This window comes from Tyto alba, unplaced genomic scaffold (assembly GCF_018691265.1).
Source record: "Tyto alba isolate M040663 unplaced genomic scaffold, T.alba_DEE_v4.0 Super-Scaffold_45, whole genome shotgun sequence".
Lineage (NCBI taxonomy): Eukaryota > Metazoa > Chordata > Aves > Strigiformes > Tytonidae > Tyto > Tyto alba.
In genome coordinates, this window is record NW_024881321.1 from 28,078,823 (window position 1) to 28,096,833 (window position 18,011).

General features: G+C 41.1%; 1 protein-coding gene across 1 annotated transcript in view; it reads left to right on the forward strand.

The window, feature by feature from the left end:
• Positions 1-4,989: 4,989 nt before the first annotated feature.
• DNAJC3 (DnaJ heat shock protein family (Hsp40) member C3) overlaps positions 4,990-18,011 on the forward strand; it is a 38,533-nt gene continuing 25,511 nt past the window's right edge. The window contains exons 1-4 of the mRNA XM_042805989.1: positions 4,990-5,277; positions 12,449-12,559; positions 15,589-15,713; positions 16,817-16,891. Coding sequence (XP_042661923.1) covers positions 5,196-5,277; positions 12,449-12,559; positions 15,589-15,713; positions 16,817-16,891 — 393 coding nt within the window. The 5' untranslated portion in view covers positions 4,990-5,195. The remainder of the gene's footprint in view (positions 5,278-12,448; positions 12,560-15,588; positions 15,714-16,816; positions 16,892-18,011) is intronic.

Sequence of the window (18,011 nt, forward strand, 5' to 3'; positions counted from 1 at the left end):
GGACACAATCATGTTGTGGGCAAGAAATAAACTGTATGAAAAAGGAAAATGAACCACCATCCCTCAGAACCTTGGTCATAAAGTATACATGGGCAATCTATTTCCCCTTTCCTTTTTTTTTTTCCAAACATTGTCAATCCTGATACTCACAATTTAAGGGCATGCCTTAGGATTTCGTGCCGCTTCAGGACTTTTCAGAGTCCCAGGTTAAGCAAAATTCTAATTTCTGAAAAGAAGGAAATGAACAGTTAATCAACATGCTGGCCACTCTGCGGGATGTACACAAGCTCTTTTTCATCTCCTTTGAGTTGCACTTGCTCGCAGATTGATGTACTGAATGGCAAAAAGGATTAGCTGGAGCAAACCTGTGAGAAGAGGCAATGTATATACATAGAAGATCTCTACTTGGCCTCTGGATATCTGGTCATAAGAGAGATGCAGGATGCCTCATTTCTTCAGGCCATCATTGTTGCATCAGCAAGGTGAATTTTGTTGCCTTTTTGGACTGTTAGCAGCTAGAGGATAAATGAAATCTGTTGATTCAGATGGGGGTGTATAAAAGAGGATGTTATATGGCATCCCATGCCTATGGCTTACGTGTTTGTAAAAATGTGCATGAGGAGTATTCTGTTGCTGAATGGTTTGAATAATTGCTGAGAGATACAGAAAACTCCCACTTCATAGGGAGGAAGAGTATGGAGGTGTCTGCTGGAACAGGCAGAGGTACGGTTGCACACATACATACTCTACCTTCATAATCTTAATTCTCAGAAGTGTGAGCTTTGCAGACCTTGGTGCTTTGGCAGGATGTACGATAGGAACAAACACCTTCAGTGATGGCACAGTACTTTGTCAATGACAAATTTTTCAGTTTTTAAAATCAAAAAGAAGTTTGAGAGAAACAATCAGCTTGGAGTTATCATCTAGATTTGAAACTCAGAGTTGAGCTGAGAAAAGTATCTGTAGTAAATGATAGGTAAACAAAAAAAAGTTTCAGGGAAATCAAAACTAGTTATGAAAATAGGCTGAATTTCATAAATTGCTTCAATCAAAAAAAGTGGAGAGTTCATTAATGTAAAAATTTTCCATGTATTTTCAAAACAGAATACTTTATTTCAGAAATACAACAATATTTTAATATCTGAAGCAAAGTTTTTGATTTTAATTTTGGAGTATAAATACCAGACTACTATTTCATTTGGCTCCAACACAGCAAAGTTTCTGATAGCATGTACATAGGTCAGAATAAAAACAAGGTGTAAGGTCTGACAGACCTCTTGGAAGAAGCCCTGAGAATAGTATCTCTGTGTCATCATCCTCTCTTGCCTCCTCCTTTATTTTCATACTAGACTGTGCATGCAACATAAGATTCTGTTATATCACTTCTTTTCGTGTATCAGGAAACTTTTGTTTGGGTGGTTTTGGAATCATTAATTAAAATGTATTGCCAAACATACCAGGGTCCTTGTAGGACCCTGTGTGTTTCCAATATCTAATCCAGACATCTTACTGTATTGTATCTCAGAAGGTTTCTCAGTTAATAAATAGAAACTACAGAATTAATTATCTCCACCATATGTCACCATACTCAGTTCAGCGTCTCCGTTAGAAGCAATGAGTAGCTTCAAGAGTCATTTCTTGCTAATTGCCGCCCTCTGCTGTTACTATATATATAACCGGCAGTAACTCAGACCATTGCTTAGTCTACTCTTGAGCGCTTTGAACATTAGTGTAGACTTTGATATCCACCTTTTCATTCCAAAACTCAAGACTGCTGAAGAAACATGTTTCTGATACCAGTTTAATTTGATGAATTAATTTGAAAGAATTTTTGCATTACAGCTGTATTTATTTGCTATTTTTCAAATTCCTAAATATGATGTTGGGCATGTCATGTGTGTTTGTCCTTTCAAGTCTTTCTCCTCTTCTGCTTCTGAAATTGCACAAGGGAGTATGTGTTAAAGAACTTTTTCTCCCAGGTTTATACTAATCTCTAAATAATATATGTTTGGAGATCTATGATAATCAAGAATGATCCTTAACGGTTTACGGTCTCTTTCAAGAATTACTGTGTAATTCTGTGTACCTGGTGGCATTTCTAGCACAGACTGACAATGATAAATGCTGTCTCTTTGAGCAGGTAATTTTGTGGTGTTGGCAATATACACGGTTCTCCATATTACTGTGTCAGCCTGAAATACTGACCTTGGCTTAGTATTTCAGGGCCAATGTCAAGAACCAAGGGCTTGTCAAGTGTCTACTCAAAATGATACTTGATGCTTTAATCATACTAGTTTCATCTTGCTTTAAGGGATTTGATGCTTGAACCTTTATGCTTGGTATTCCAGTATGAGGTTGTCCTGGTTTGGGCTGGAATAGAGTTAGTTTCTTCTTAGTAGCTAGAATAGTGCTGTGGTTTGGATTCGGTATGGGATTTGGTATGAGGAGAATGACATTATAACACACCGATGTTTTCAGTTGCTGCTGAGAGATCAAGGACTCTCCAAGTTCCCATGTCCTGCCCGTGTGCAGGTGCATAAGAAGCTGGAAAAGGGCCAGATCACCAGACCCAAACTGACCAATGAAATATTCCATATCATGTAACGTCATGCTCAGTATATAGAGGGGGGGCAGCGGGGAGTTCTCTCTCTCTTGCTTCCGGGATTGAGATTGTGGGATCTTGGTATTTCGGGATCGCTACCCGGGAATGAGCCGGGTATCAGTCACCGGGTGGTGAACAGTCGCATTGTGCATTGCCCGTCTGTACTTTCTATTATTAACTTATTTTATTACAATTATTAAACTGTTTTTACCTCAACCTGCGAGTCTCCCTTTACCCCTGCAATTCCCTCCCCCATTCCCAGGTGGGGGAGGGTGGGCAAGCAGCTGCGGGGTGTTTGGCTGCTGACTGGGTTCAAACCATGACAGAAGTAATGCGTTTTCTTCAGATAGTTCTCTCCTCATCTTGTTATTAAGGGTCCATTAAGTATATAATCATCTGTAGCATTATTTTCAGTTATCTTAGGGGGCTGTAGATGTAAATTCCCCTTTCATATTCATTTTATCTGGCTTTGGTCTAATACTTTTTTTTTCTCAGGTAAATCAAAGGAATTAATTTACTGTAACACTGATTGCATTCTGCTCAGTTCAGTTTTAGGCTTTCATATTTTGTCTTATCCATAGTGCTATAGAGTTGTCATGTTCTTTCTCATGCTGACATCTTTAGAATGTCATCAATTATTCATTTCACATCTATTACTTCTTTTATTATTTCAAGTTCTTATTTCTGAATGTTTTCCGCAGGTCAAATTCCAAGGTGATACCTTTGAAGCATCATCTTCCAAGAGAAACATTGAAGAGGGATAACTGTTCTTTATTCCAGACTAATCTTTCAAGAAAGCTTGTAAATTATATCATCTAGGGTGAGAAAAGTAATATGACTGTACCTGCAGAATAAAAAAAAAAAACAACATTTCTGTGGTTGCCAAATCAGGCTTCAATCCTCAAGTTTTTTACTGTCTCGGATTTTCCCTGAGAACTTTTTTTTTTTTTTTTTGCATTGAAAGGGTATAAAATGTAATACACCCCTAATATGAATTGTTTTATCCAACACTAGGCAAGTAATTTGAAACAGCGAGCTAGGCACACACAAGATTAGTTTTTCTGTGGTAGCTAAGAATAGATTGGATTTTCATTATAAAAAAAGGAAAAGAGATCTCCAAATATGCACATTGCAGGCTTACATAGGCTTTGCTTTCAGTTTACAGATCCAACACAAACTTTTAACATGAAAATACTGTCCTCTGTTAAGTCATTTCACTAAGTTTTCTGCCATCTGGTAAATCCCTTAATACTTTTTTGGCATGCCTGGGAGCCAGCATACAGCTAAGGCCATGCTGACTATTGAAGAGGTTCCCAATACGGAGAGTGGCCCGAGTAACGACAATCACCCCGATGCGGCTACATGTCGTCCCCCTCTATTGCCCAAATCGCTTGGTTATATCCTTTGCACAGCAAGCACCCGCTGTTCACGCGCCCCATACCCCTTGATTATTGGTCATAAGCAACTTATCACACACCCAAAGGGAAACTGTGATAGGCAAGCATCGTGCTGTTTGCTGTATACTTGTGCTTAGCTTAGCCAGATACATAGCTGAGAAAATTCCTCATTAACAGATACAGTTCCTCACAACACAGCCCTTCAAGGTCATCCTCGTAACACAGGTGTTGTTAGCAGTCTGATCTCAGGCCTGGATTGTCCAAACCTTGCAACAAAATGTCGTGGCCATTTGCTGTCAGAAATTCTACTACAGACTATCTTGACTTGGCTTTCAGTGGAAAACAGGATTGTGTTCCAGGGACAGTTAAGCATTGTTTGAAATCACCCTTCCTATCCTCTGCTCTAGGACTAGATCAGACACAGCGATGAAGAATCAGGATCCATTTACTTGTGACCTACTACAAAATTTTTCAACAATTTTACTCCTCCAGAGATACTGTCTTTGAAGAATGAAGGGTAACACCATCACACCCTGAAAGGTGGCCCTTTATATCGAGAGTGTTAAACTCGCTCCATTAGCCCCGAAGCCAGCCGTTTGACCCCGGGGCAAGCAGCCGGCGTCCTTCCCTCGTCAGGCCTGCCAGCACCCGCAGCGCGCCCTCAGATGGGCTAAAACCGCGCCCGCAGCGAAGCCCCGCTCGCCTCAGGAGACGTCCGGCTGTGGTTTTAGCGGGGACGGCAAAAAGAGACGAGATAAACCCCAGCCCCAGGTGGGGACACTCAGGGTTTATCGTTCTGCTGGATGGCGCGGGGACCCTACGCTCCCGCCGCCATTTCTACTGAGGGCACCCCGCTCCGCGGCGTGGCGTCGCTCCGCCTTCCTGCGCATGCGCGGGGGGCGGGGCGGGTGGACCCGTCCTTTCGCGCAAGCTCGGTGGCGCCCCACCTCCCTACCGCGCAGGCGTAGAACCGCGTCTCTGCCCCCTCTCCCCCCCACTCCGTTCCCACTCGCTTAGGCGTGGCCCCGCGTCGCGCGGCCGGGCGCCCTTACGCCGTTCCCCCACGTTCGGTCGAGCGCGAGTGGGCGGGCGGGCGCGCGGCGCGGCCAATCAGCGTCGCCCACGACCCACCCCGGAGAAGTTGTGGAGCCGTCGGGCCCGGGGCGCCGCCGCCGCGGGCGTGTGGGGCGGCGGAGATGGTGTCTCCCGCGGCCTCCGCCGGCCGCCTGGGCTCCGCGCTGCCCTTCCTGCTCGTGCTCTTCGACCTGCAGTACCAGGGTGAGGGGCCGCGGGTTTCGTGAGGGGGCCTGCGGCCCGCCGGGCGGGCGGGCGGCGGTAGGGGCGGCCGCCGCTTCGCTCCGGGGCGTGGGGTAAGCGAGGCTGAGGCGGGGCTCCCTGCTGGGCCGGGGGGAGCCGCCGGTGGCTGGTCGCCCTCACCCTCCTTCGGGGCTCCCGTCGCCGGTCGCGCTGGTTGGGGGTGGTGGGGAGTGCCCACCCGGGCCGGTGCTGGTGGGGGGAGCGGAGCGGAGCCGGCGGGGCCGCGGCCTGTCCGTGGGTAGCCGGCGGGGCCTGAGCCGCACGGTGCGTGGGGCCGGGTGGGCACGGCGGCGGGGCGCAGCCCCCGCGGGACGGCCGGAGCGGGCGGGGTTTCTGGAAAGGGTGTGAGGAAAAAGGAGGTGCGGAGCTGCCACCTCATCGAGGCTTGTTGCGGAGCGTGGTGTAATGAGGGCACCGTCCCTGCTTGTAACCAGGGTGGTTTTATTTGGAGTTGCTGGCGGTGCTGTTTAAGGCAGCTCGGCGTGTGCTTCCTTTTCCTTGGCTTGCTGATAGGCTGCCAGCTGCTGCGAGCTCCTGAAAATGTCGTGGTGTCCTCGAGTGCAGCTGTGTGACAGCCTTGGCCGGTTCCGTGCTGGCCAATTGAAGTTCTCACTTCTATATGAATTTTGTGCAGTTCCCAAGTTCAGAGGCTTTTTCAGTGGCCCTCCTCAGCCACAGCCAGTATTAGTGCCAGACCTACAAATTCACTGAGGCTTTTGACAGTGGTGTTGAATTTGTTTGTTTTTGTTCTGTTGTTGTGGGGTTTGTTTTGTTTTGTTTTTTCTCACTATTAGTATTTAAAGTTCAACAGGGAGGTTTATCTGCACTTTGTGCAGCCTGTTTACTTTCAGAGGGCGCTGTCAGCAGCACCTGTGCGGTCGAACTTTTATTCACAGGCTCCTGTTAAATTTATAACCTGGTTATACAATTGCACACATGGGGTTTCACCTGAGAAACATTCTTTAACTGGCAATGGCAGATTGAAGTAGAACTGAAGCTGTCAATAGTCAGAATAAGTCTGTGGACTTAAGACTGACCTGGGCTTGTCACTAGAAATTCGGTTGATGTACTAAACTAATGAATACTTCAGCTGGTCAAGTGGCAACAGGAACATACTGTAGCAAAAATGCTCTGTAGTGTGAGACTGCATACTGTGGTGTTGGATTACTTTTTTTGGATATGTATTCTGGTAGCGTTAGAGGGAAAATAATAATAACTGTGGTCAAAATATATATATTTTTTTTCCCCTTAAGGTTGTGGCAGCGATGTTCCTGCTTAGGATTCTTTATTTGGCATTGCCAGACTATTTCAAGTATGTGGTTTAATGGCTATGCAGACTTACCAAAGCCACATTTCCTAATCTAGAGTATATTTTTCTTAACTTCAGTTAATAAGGATGTACTGTACAGTAATAGAATGAAAAGTGATGGTTCTGGATCTTATTTGCTGAACTTACTAACCTCTTGGTTCATGAGTTCATTTTCCAGAGTATGTAGTTAGGGAATTTAGGGGGTTTACATTATTTAAGTATCTGGATTTTTTTTTTCCCCCAATATTGCTGATATTTGAACTCAGAAGTGTTCATATTCACATTTAAATTTGCATCTCACTGTCTTGATTATAGATGTCTGACTTGTGCCATCTGATTCATGAATCAGTGGAACAGTCAGCCTGCATTACTTTTATATCTCGCAGTTGATATCTATAGATACTAATTTATATCTGGCTGATAAATGAGTTCAGTAAAAAGGTTTTTGAATGCTTGATGATGTGGCAGGTTGCAGTTCAGCCCTTACTGTTGTGTTTCCTGAATTCCACCTCTTCAAATACCCCTCGATTTGTGCTGAATAAGCTCCCATTTGACCCAAATCACCTCTTGGGAAGATTCATCCTTTATGGCTGCTTGTCTACACTAATTGAAACAAAAAGAGTCAAGGGAGGAGGATTGAGGAGTATTGTTCCTCTTCCCTCTCTCCTTCCTAGTATTAAAAGAAAGGAAATGTAATAAGTGGAAGAAGAAACAGGCTTTGAGTATGTGGAGCTGTTTGTTATTGCCAGGCCACTACTCACCCCCACACCGTATGTTTCTGTCCTGAGTTGGGGAGGGGTTTTTTCTCGCCCCAAATAGCAAAGGATACTTGGGGATGAGGAGAGTGACTTTTTTGTTTGCCAGTCTTAGCTCTAGTTAACAACCTTCTTTGCAAAGGGGATGAAATAAAAACTTGGTGGGTGGAAGTTACACGTGGCTCAGCTGGATGCTTTGAGGCTCCTTGAAAGCCTTTTCGTATTGTTCCTGAAACTATGGTTGCTTGCCTACCTCTTACTTCGTTCAGTCTTGTTCTTGAAAAGCACACTTGCAAACACACATAAAAGCAAAACCCAAACCTGTTTAAAAATAACAGCAAACTTAAGACTCATTATACTAAACACAGTGTCGTTCTAATAAAAACATGCCCCAAAAGCAGGATCTCCCACTCATGTGACAAGACAATCTTCAAGCTCTTTTGTGCAACAAAAAAACCCAACCAAACAAAAAAAAAATATTAAGACTAGTGACACATGTTTCTTCTTTGTCTTTCAAACATTCTGTTTCTGGTACACAGTTGGAACTAATTCTGTTTATATTCATAGTTCCATTGCTCAGTTTGGGGACAAGATTAAAAAAAAAAAAAGGTAAAGGTAGGTGGAAATTCTACAGGGGAAAAAGTGGAGTGTGTAGGCAAATGTAAAATCTTGAAACTGTTTTCACATTTGAGGGCTTTCTTAAGCTTTTTACACTGTGGATATGGCTGATTGTATGAGGGTATAGTTGAAGTTTATATGCTTAGGTACCCACATACTAGCACCAGTTATTCTAATAAAACAAAAATCATACCAGGAAGTTATAATTTATTTGAAATGAGTGTATTTAGCTAGAAAAACAGGGTAGCTGCACCTGCTTATCTTCCCTGTGCCACCTGACTGACTTCCTTTGAGTTGTCAGGGCTGTTACCAGTTCTTATCTGGAAGTAGTTTGGAGTTTTTTGTTTGTTTGGGTGTTTTTTTTGACTCTTGCATTCTTGCATCCGTGCCAGGGCTACAGACTCTGAGTTTATCCAGAGTATCTGACTTGATTTGACAGCCAGGGCTCTTGTGTGTGGTTGTCTGAGGTCCTTGGTAAATAGATAAGAATTAGGCAGGTTTTAGAAATAATATTAAAATACTTGGAAGTTTAAAATATAAGTAATATGTGTGCATATCTTTCACTTAAATTTAGTTTATTGCTGGGGCATACAAAGCTTTTTCAGCTGTAGTGCTTGGCCCTTGCTATCCAGCTCAGTAATGACTGTCTAGCTGTTGGAAACAGCTTTGTGGGGTTGGTTTGTTTTTTTTCCTCCAGTTGAACTTGAGTCTTTATGTTCATTCCCAGACCAAAGAGTGAATAGGTACCCAAATAGGTTACACAGAATTTGAGTTCTTGTACTCCTGTGCCTATGTTAACAGTTTTCAAATGTCTACTGTGGTGTGTTTTATTTAGAGAAATTGCCTACAGCCAGAAAATGAATAAGTAATAGATTTATATGAATAAACAGCTCAACTCTCAGGTCAGTGTACAGTGTTCCTGAGTAGTTATGGGAAATGTCACTTTTCATCACGATTACACTGACTATATAGGCTACTTCTGGAGATTCCCACATCAATTTATCATGTTCAGCAACTTGCAGAGCCAAGTTTTGATGTATGACTAGTATAATTAGCCTTGTTCTACAGGGAACCTACAGTCTTTCAGTTTGTCTTATTTCTCTCTCCATGTTGCTCCTGCTTTTATTACCTATCTGTTTACTATTAATAGTCACCTTTTGCATTTCCTTTGTCTATTATCTTCAGTATTTCAAGGAAAAAGATGGCTCTCCTGCCTAAAGTGTCATGTAACTGTAAAACTATACTGAACATAACATGTATGAAAGATGCTGAATTGTATTGGTGCATCTTACTGTGGAAAATCTATTTTCGCAGCTATCCTGGTGTAACTAAATGTGAAACAAGGACACTCCTTTAGATGCTTGAGACTGAAAATTGAATACCATGTTCGGGTGGATAGAAGGTTCATCAAAGAGTAATTTACAGCCCACTTCTAGGATACCACTCCAAACAGACAAGTTTTGAAAGATTTCCAATATTCCTGTGTGGGGAGAGACAGGAGGGGTGAAGATTAAGAAATTTTTGTTTTTCAGCTGATGTTAAATACTTCAGCCTGTTTATGGCTTGATACCTGATTTGTTGCTAGTATACTTCCAAAGCCAGGGAAATTAGTGGTAGGTTTGTTTTCTGGTTTTGTTTTGCTTTTTTTGTTGTGGTTTTTTTTTTTTTTTTTTTCTCTAATGCTTGCTTTGCCATTTTAGAGGACATTGAACTAATCGGACATTCTTTGCCATTTTAATTCTCTAGCTTAAAGCTTTGATCATAATTTTTCTGAAAATTGGACATTCACATAAAAGCTACCTTGAAATAGAACACTGTGTGAGAAAAAATTGCTGCCAGGAAATAGTTCTCCAATATCAGAGAAGCTATTTATATTTTATTCAGAGCTTGGGATTTTAAGCTGTATCATTTAATACGATCCCCAAATTGATTATATGATAAGTAACTACTATTTTAACTTTGTCTATTTAAACAAAAAAAAAAATTGACTGGAAATTTGGGGCTTATTTTATAAAGTAACTTCCATTAATGAAAAAAGGAATTTGTTTGCTGTCATTGTTCTAAAGCAAATAATTGAATTGGAGCCCTTGGATCCGGTTTCGATACAGAGGGCATTTTGTTCATTTTAGTATAGACAGCTCAATTATTTTTTTTTTTATAATGTGGAATTAAAATAATTATGAGCTGTATTAAGGAGTAGGGAAGGAAAATTAAATTATGATCCGAGGTGCTGAGAGCTCCTAGTTCTAAAATTGTGATGACTTGGTGATCAGAAATTACTGTTCTTTCATTACAAATACTCTGTTTTAATCACCTTTCAGTGTGAGAAGTTTTGGTGTACTTCAATCTGTGTACTGTAACATTTTTATTCAGACTAAGAAACAGCTTTGAAGTGCTGCTGCATTTTGTATTAAGGATTAATTCAAGTGCCTATCTGAATTAGGTTGATGCAAAACCTGAGTGAAAGAAACTGATTCCTAGTAATTGTAGTTCATTCTTTTCTAATGAAAGGTATTTATTTGGTATTTTAATATATAACCTTGCTTGAATTTATGCATAGGGCATGCTCTTAGAAAACTGTTTATAGTATGGAAGTTTTAATAGACATAAACTGGTAAGTCGTGGTGAAATTCTGTCCTGATTTGAAGAATGCTGGAAGCAGTACAAATGAAAAACCTCTGTGGTAGCTGAATTAATGTATGGTACAGTATGTACTTGCATTCAGCTGCTCATTTCTTCTCAACAATAGTCTTACCCTGTTGGTTGAGCAGCAGCAATTTATTAGCTTTAAATTAAAACTGGCTCCTTGAAAACATACCACTTCAGAATGATTTTCATACTACCGGTTAAATGAAAAGGAAGTGAGAGTTTTAATTGTTTATATCAAAACTTGTGCTCTGGAAACAGTTTGCCTTGGAATTAATAAAGATGAGACAAAAGTGCAGTAGATGAGAAGCCAGTCTCTGAAGTAGCTAACAGTTCTCAGTTGATTCCTAAATTACCAGTAGGGTCATGAAATTTTAACTTAAAGCCTTTTTATATTTGCCATGTGTGCATTATGAGTTGTTTTTCCAGTTGCTTTTGAAATCGAAAGCCCACGAAGAAATGTATTTTGTTAAGCGGTTTTTATAGTTGATGTATAAAGCTTGATGTGCAAAAGTATGTTACTGAATGTATAGACAGGAATAGAAATGCATAATTTGTGCTTTCTCACAATGTGGTGCTTCACGGTGTTTATCTATTTACTTTAACATCCTTTTTGGGACAGGGAAGACGTGCTACGTGTTAATTAGGCTGCAGGTTATTTTAGAAGGGGAAGATGTGACTTCTGCCTCTGTGTCGATAACTTTGTTATATTATCACTGTACGCGTGTTGTGGTTTGTGCTCAGAGGGCAACTGAACACCACACAGCTGCTCGCTTCCCCCACAGCACTGGGAAGTAGAAAATGGAGCAAAATGGCTTAGGAATCCAGATATGGACAGGGAGGAGTGACTCACCCATTACAGTCAAGGGCGGCGGAGTGGGGTGAAACAGACTCATTAGGGGAAGAAAAAAAGAATATCACTTTAATTGAAACTCTAACAAAAACAACACTTAAGAGATGGAGTGGGACAGTGAGAAGCTCCAACACATCCCCAAAACACCTCCCCCCTCTTCCTTTTTTCCCCTGCTGAGCTCTGCTCTGATCTCTCTACCTCCTCCCCCTGAGCTGCACAGAGGGGCAGCGGGTGGGGGCTGTGGTCAGTGCTGCTGCTTTGTCCTTCTTGGGGGGAGGGAAACTCCACACATTCTTCCCTTGCTTCACGTGGCTCCCCTCTCACCGGAGATACTCATCCATGAACATTCTCTGGTGTGAGTCCCTCCCACAGGATGAAGCCATTCCTGAGATGCTCCACTGTGGGTCACCCTGTGTGTTTCATGCTCTCAGTGCTGAAATACAGCAGCGGGGGCTGCTTCTCCCTTCAGAGTCCTGGCTTCCTTTAAGCACAGACGCCTGTCTGGGGTGGGCTCCTCCACAGGCTTCAGGTCGCCCTCTGCTCCACCATGGATCTCCATGGGTGGCAGGGGGGTGGCCCTGCCGTCTCACCATGGGTTGCAGGGGGGCTCTGCTCTGGCATACCTCCCTCCCTTCCTTCCCCTCCTCCCTTCCTGGGTGTTCACATAGGTGTCCTCATAATTCCTCCTTACAACTCCCACTCCTCCTCCAAGGTTCCCCTTCTTAAATACATTCTTGCAGAGGTGTAGCCACCATCACTAATTTGTTTGGCCTTGGCCAGAGGTGGGTCTGACTTGGAGCCAGGGGAGCTTTTGAGAAGTTTCTCACAGAGGCCACTGCTGTAGCCCCCTCCCCAGCTACCAAAAACCCCACCACACACAAACCCAGCATAATGCATTTGGTATAATCAAACTGGTCATTCAAAACCTTGATCTTTTTGTTTTTCTTTAAGGAGCTGAATGTGGAATAAATGCAGAAGTAGAAAAACAACTTGAAATGGGAAAGAAGTTATTGGCTGCTGGACAGCTAGCAGATGCTTTGTCTCACTTTCATGCAGCTATAGGTACGTATCTCAGGAAAGTGACTCTTGCATTGAAATACCTTTGGGTAGATTTTTCTTAACTACTCTTTGCTTCATTAAGTATCTTACTGTCTTGCAAATTGCATTTCATGAGTCACAGAAGGTGGGGCGTCTATACAGCAATTTGGACAGGAGCCAACAAAGATGCAGTAGAATATTTCTGTCTTGGTTTTGATAAAAGAAACTCTTCAATTAACTACATGATAGATGAACAAACACTAAGTCACTGCTGTTCTGCAAGCTAGCTGTATGAAAGCAATTATGGTTGGTACCGTTTGAGGTATTGCCTGTATCTAATCCCAGCAAGATTAGGTTTCATCTTTATGAAGTTTTTTCAAGTATGTCTTTGAAAGGTTTATCTATACTTTCTTCTCTCCAGCACTGTAAAGAATTCAGTGTTTAAAATAGTATCTTTTTTTTGTTTTGTTAATTAAAACTTGAAGTGGTTGATGCTTCAGTGAAACTGATGCTATAAGTTTGAGATACTGAACTGATACTGAACTCTCTTATACTCGACTAGTGTTTGAGTTCTTGTTTTGATGTTCTACATTTTCAACAAACCAAGGAGTTAAATGTTTGCTTCTGTAAATTTTAAAGCAGCTTTGCTGGTTAAAATCCTTTAGTTGAAGTGTAGAGACAGCACCAGGAAGGAGCAGTCCATTAACACTACAATTTCTCAGCTGCGTAGGGTTTTTTTATTTTTTAGGTTGCTGGACTTTGCTATAATGTGCACAAGTGCATCATTTTGTGTTACACGTTAATGAATCATACTATTTAGACTTCTCTGTGCCTTTGTCTAATAATGATATGTAAATGAAATATCTGCTGATTCTGGGTTATTAAAATTTTCTGTGAGTTTTCTTAGATCAACTTCCCTTATATAAAGGGAGGGGAGGGGGGAAGCTTCCTCTTTTTCTGTGCTGTGGAAGCTCCTCATTCTGCCAAGATGTGGTCTGTTACTCCTTTTGACTTGTGTGTCGCTGCCAAAGCACCCCTGAGGGATCTGAGCAGAGTTAGTATTACAGCATGGTTTATTCCTTTATTGCTGTTTGGCAAGCTTTAAACTTGGCTCTGGTGGAAAGGCCAGTTCAGTCTGTGACTCTGCAAATGCTGGTGGTGGTGCAAAGGCAGCAGGGGTGTGGGTAGGGATGAGCAGGGAGTGAGGTGCCTGCGTGGGGTGAAACCCCTCTGCTTTGCCAGCAGTGCTCAAGCAGGTGGTTAGAATTATGGTGTGACCACCTCTTGTGACCTTGATGGGATTCTTAGTTGGATGTTGATTTGAGCCTGATTGCCTAAACTTTCATCAGATTTCTCTTTCTTCTTTGTATTTTGCCTTTTTGAAAAGATTTTAAGCATGATTTGCCTACAGTGTTCATAGAGGAGGGGAGAGGAAATTTCTCTAATAATTTCTTGCTTGCACTGCATCATTGTAGACTGCATGAGGTAAATAGATCTTTTTGCCTTGCCTCAGCCAGCCTATTTTTCTTTTTTTGCAAACACCTAAAGTAGAGGAAAGCTACTGTCCATTTTCTCTCTTCAGTTAAATTTTCAGCTCTTTCCTCAATCTCATCAAGCTGATGGTTTATGCCTTCTCTTTGGGTAAATGTCAGTTGCTGTTCGTTATTGTTACTGGGGAACTGAGGCAAAACCATATTCTGACAGAAAGATCAACATCTGGTGCTGGAATGTGCTTTCTAGGTTAGATATTTCCTATCTTTCATCCTTTGTGTATTAATAAAGTTCTTTAATTTCAGCTATTGATGTGTGCCTACTCTACATGTTTAGTTGTATACAGTAGGACTTAATACTTCCTTTTTTTAAAGTTAGTAACATTTGAATTTACTTGATGTCCATAATGCTGTCATATTACATGGCATATAGCATGGGAGTTGTTATTAAATTTCAGTGCTGGACATCAGCATTTCCACAGCCAAGGCATTGTAGAGGAAGGGTGCAGATACCTTTGTCAGTGAGAACTGAACTGTTGTTTTGGTGATGGAGGTGGCCAGTTATGAAGCTCGGTTACTGACCATAAAATGTTTGTCAATGCCATTTTTTCCATTTATTTTAAAGTTCAATTTTAACCTCAAGTGAGGTGAGGAAGAGAAATACTTTTGTTCATCTTTTCTACAAATTCTGGATTGATCATTTTTTTTTTTTTAATAGCACAGTAAAAAATTTACTGGTTTCTACTGCATATTGTTGTCTGGGTGGTCTAAGTTACCTTTCCTTGAGAGCCCATGGTAACTGTCACCTTTTTCTTTGAAACACTGCACAGAGAAGAATATTAAGAAAATTCTTGGTTTCAGAGACTGACATTTGCTTCCTGTAAGGCTGCACATATATGTGCTAGCCTAGAGAATGTTAAAATTCTTGAATCTTGGAATTTTAACCAGCAGACAAAATGGAATGTGTGAACCTTGAAGTTAGCCTTCAGGTTTTGATAATGTACATGCATTTGTCTGCTGTTGAGAGGGGGTGCTGGTGCCCACTTTAATATTAAAGAAAGAAGTTGCTGCTATTTCAATGGATGATGTAAAGCATTTATGTGTCTCTGACAACATTGGACTAATACATTGGTCATTTGTGGGTTATTTGCTTGCATCCTAGATGATAGACTTGCATCCTAGATGCTAGACAGCGACTGGGATGGAGAATGATGAATTAACATGCTTTCAAATGTAGGTCTGCAGTTGGAGATAAAGGTTTAGTATGTAGTATCTGTTTTCCTGTACAAACACTGAAAGCTGAAAAACATGTACATATATCCTCTTCAGTACTCTTAATTATTGGACATTTACTGTGTTTCTGTAGTCTTTATTGTTAAATAATCAAACTGTGTAGAAAATACTTCTTGGATAATATTACAAATGTTACGTTTTATTGATAAATACCATTTTTTCCAGTGGCTTAAAAGTCAGATAATGTATTTTTAGTCATTACAGTTTCACTGTACCCAAAGTTTCAGTTGTTTTGAGATAGCATTCTGATTACTCTTCATTCACTTGCAGAGGGAGACTCTGATAACTACATTGCTTATTACAGAAGAGCCACAGTGTACTTGGCCATGGGCAAATCTAAAGCAGCAATTCGTGATTTAAGTAAAGTGGTTGAATTGAAACAGGACTTCACATCAGTAAGTATTACTGGAATTGAAAATTGTTCAAGCGTAGAAAACCCCTGCTTTGAAGAAGGCTGTTTTTTTTTTTCAGATTGTGCTAAACAGAAATAGGAAATACGTTATCACTCGAAAGGCTTTAAATAGGATAAAATAATAGCAGTGGTGTATGGGCTTGAATTTGCAACTATGTTGAATACAGTCTAGCCAGTTATTCTAACAACTAATAGTAGTTTTAAGTTCATGTTCCTCATGGATTTATGCTAAACACTTTCCTTCTCTCACTTCTGGTTATTATCTTCTTAGTCACCAAGGCTATGTATGCCCTCCGGGGAAGAGCGCACAGATGCCACTGGTTTTCTTCTGTCTTAATCAGCATTTGATTTGAGGCATCTCCTCTCCACAGGAGTTGTCCTAATCTCACTGGCTTCCTATGGGGTTGTTGCAAGTTCTGATTTACTTGCCCCTTCCTCACTTCCACGTACTGTATGTGGAGACTGTCCCGCTAGTTGGAGACTGATGCTGGAGTCCTCTTCATCTGACTCTCTCATCTCCTTTTTCCATGGACAGTGGCATGTCCTGTGTAATTTACAATGAATGAGGAAATGTTAAATTGATGCATGAAAAAATTCTTACAACAAATCAAAATCTTCTAAATCATTAACTTGTCTTTTTACACAGCTTCTATTATTCTGAAAGTTTAGTGGAAGAATTAAATGTAGGAATTGGGTTTTGTTTATTTCTACTAATTTCCTATAAGCAGTTCTAATGTAACCTATAAGCAGTTCTAATCAGGAAAGTGATGCAAGGTAAACATTCGCTTTGTTTTGTGCAGCTCTTCAAATGAATTCTTTCCATGAATTGCAGCCACTCATAAAAACTGTGACTGCTTTTTGTCCCTCAGTTCTGGTGCAGAGTGATCCTTTACCATCAAAGAGGCCTCATAAGAACATTGTCAAACTGAGAAGACAAAGAACGGGTGTTGTGATCTCTGTTTCAGCTTGGTAGCTGTAGTAAAAGGAAACTCTTTTCTTTTTTCCCTACTAAAGAAAACTGAGGCTTGTGTTTTTACTTTGCTGAATTCCAATTTCTAAATCAAAATAAATTCTCTTTCATTTCAGGCAAGATTACAGAGAGGACACTTACTGCTCAAGCAGGGAAAATTTGATGAAGCAGAGGATGACTTTAAAAATGTGGTAAGTTGGAGGCCTAATCTGAGCTACATCACTGCTTTTAAGATTGGGTTCTGAGCCCGGGTCTCATCTCAACTCTGATGTTGTAGAGCATGTATGTATATATGCCTGAGTTTGTCTTTCCAGTTCTTTAAAGACATTGTAGCTAAACTACCTTGTATGAATAAATGACTGATAAAGTTGCAATGCAGTGATGAAGGTGAAAGTAGATGTTGCATGAACTAGTACAGCACTTTGAAAAGTCTCTTATGTGCCTGGCACACTTCAAGATCTCTACTTGATGATGCTTATACTAGGAATCAGTTTTCATTCAGAAAGAAAGGATAAATGACATGGGACTCAAAGTACGTAATTGAATCCTGCTTTACATCACTAAATTCAGGTCACCCTGGGAAATCACTAGGAGCCTTGTGGATCAACCTTTGAAGGTTCCTATCTCTTTTCACTAATTGCAGAAGGATCCCGAGCTCTTAATTTAGTCAGTGAGCTGTTAAAATCAGTGAATTTCAGTGGCATGCATCTGGATGTCTTCTCATCTGCAGAGGAATTCTCCATCTTTCATGAATGTGTTGACAATACTTTCTTCATGATCAGGAACTGCCCAGAGTTTCCATACAAACACAGTTGGATATTACTGACCTAAAACTCACTCGGGTTGTTTCTTCATTTGGTGGGTATTTTGTGCATTTCAGCCTTAAGCTGCAAAAATAAACTGATCTAACCCCAGAAAAAAATGCCTCAGAAAATACGTGAAACTTGATCTCCTGTTGCAAAAAATTTCTGTAAGCATGAGAATAAATAAGATCAGTTCTTACTCTTGCTTACTCTTAGAGGGTTGCTAGTTTGAACAGCTTGCATGTCCCTTATGCCAAAATAAATAGAATTTGTAAGTGTAACTGATGCTGTCTTGTTGGCATTCTTTGAAGAGTGTGATGGAGAAAGCAGTTCTGCGTTGCAGATCACAGATGTTTCATGGAAATCTTGCTAGTGAGTATGTATGACAGAAACAGAGCAGTTCCAACTGCCTTGCAGAGCATACAGTGTGAGGAATGGTTCTTGCAAGTATAAATGCACCAGACAGTCTTTGTGTTTGTAGCAAGGCTTCAGTAGCTTATTCTGAAAT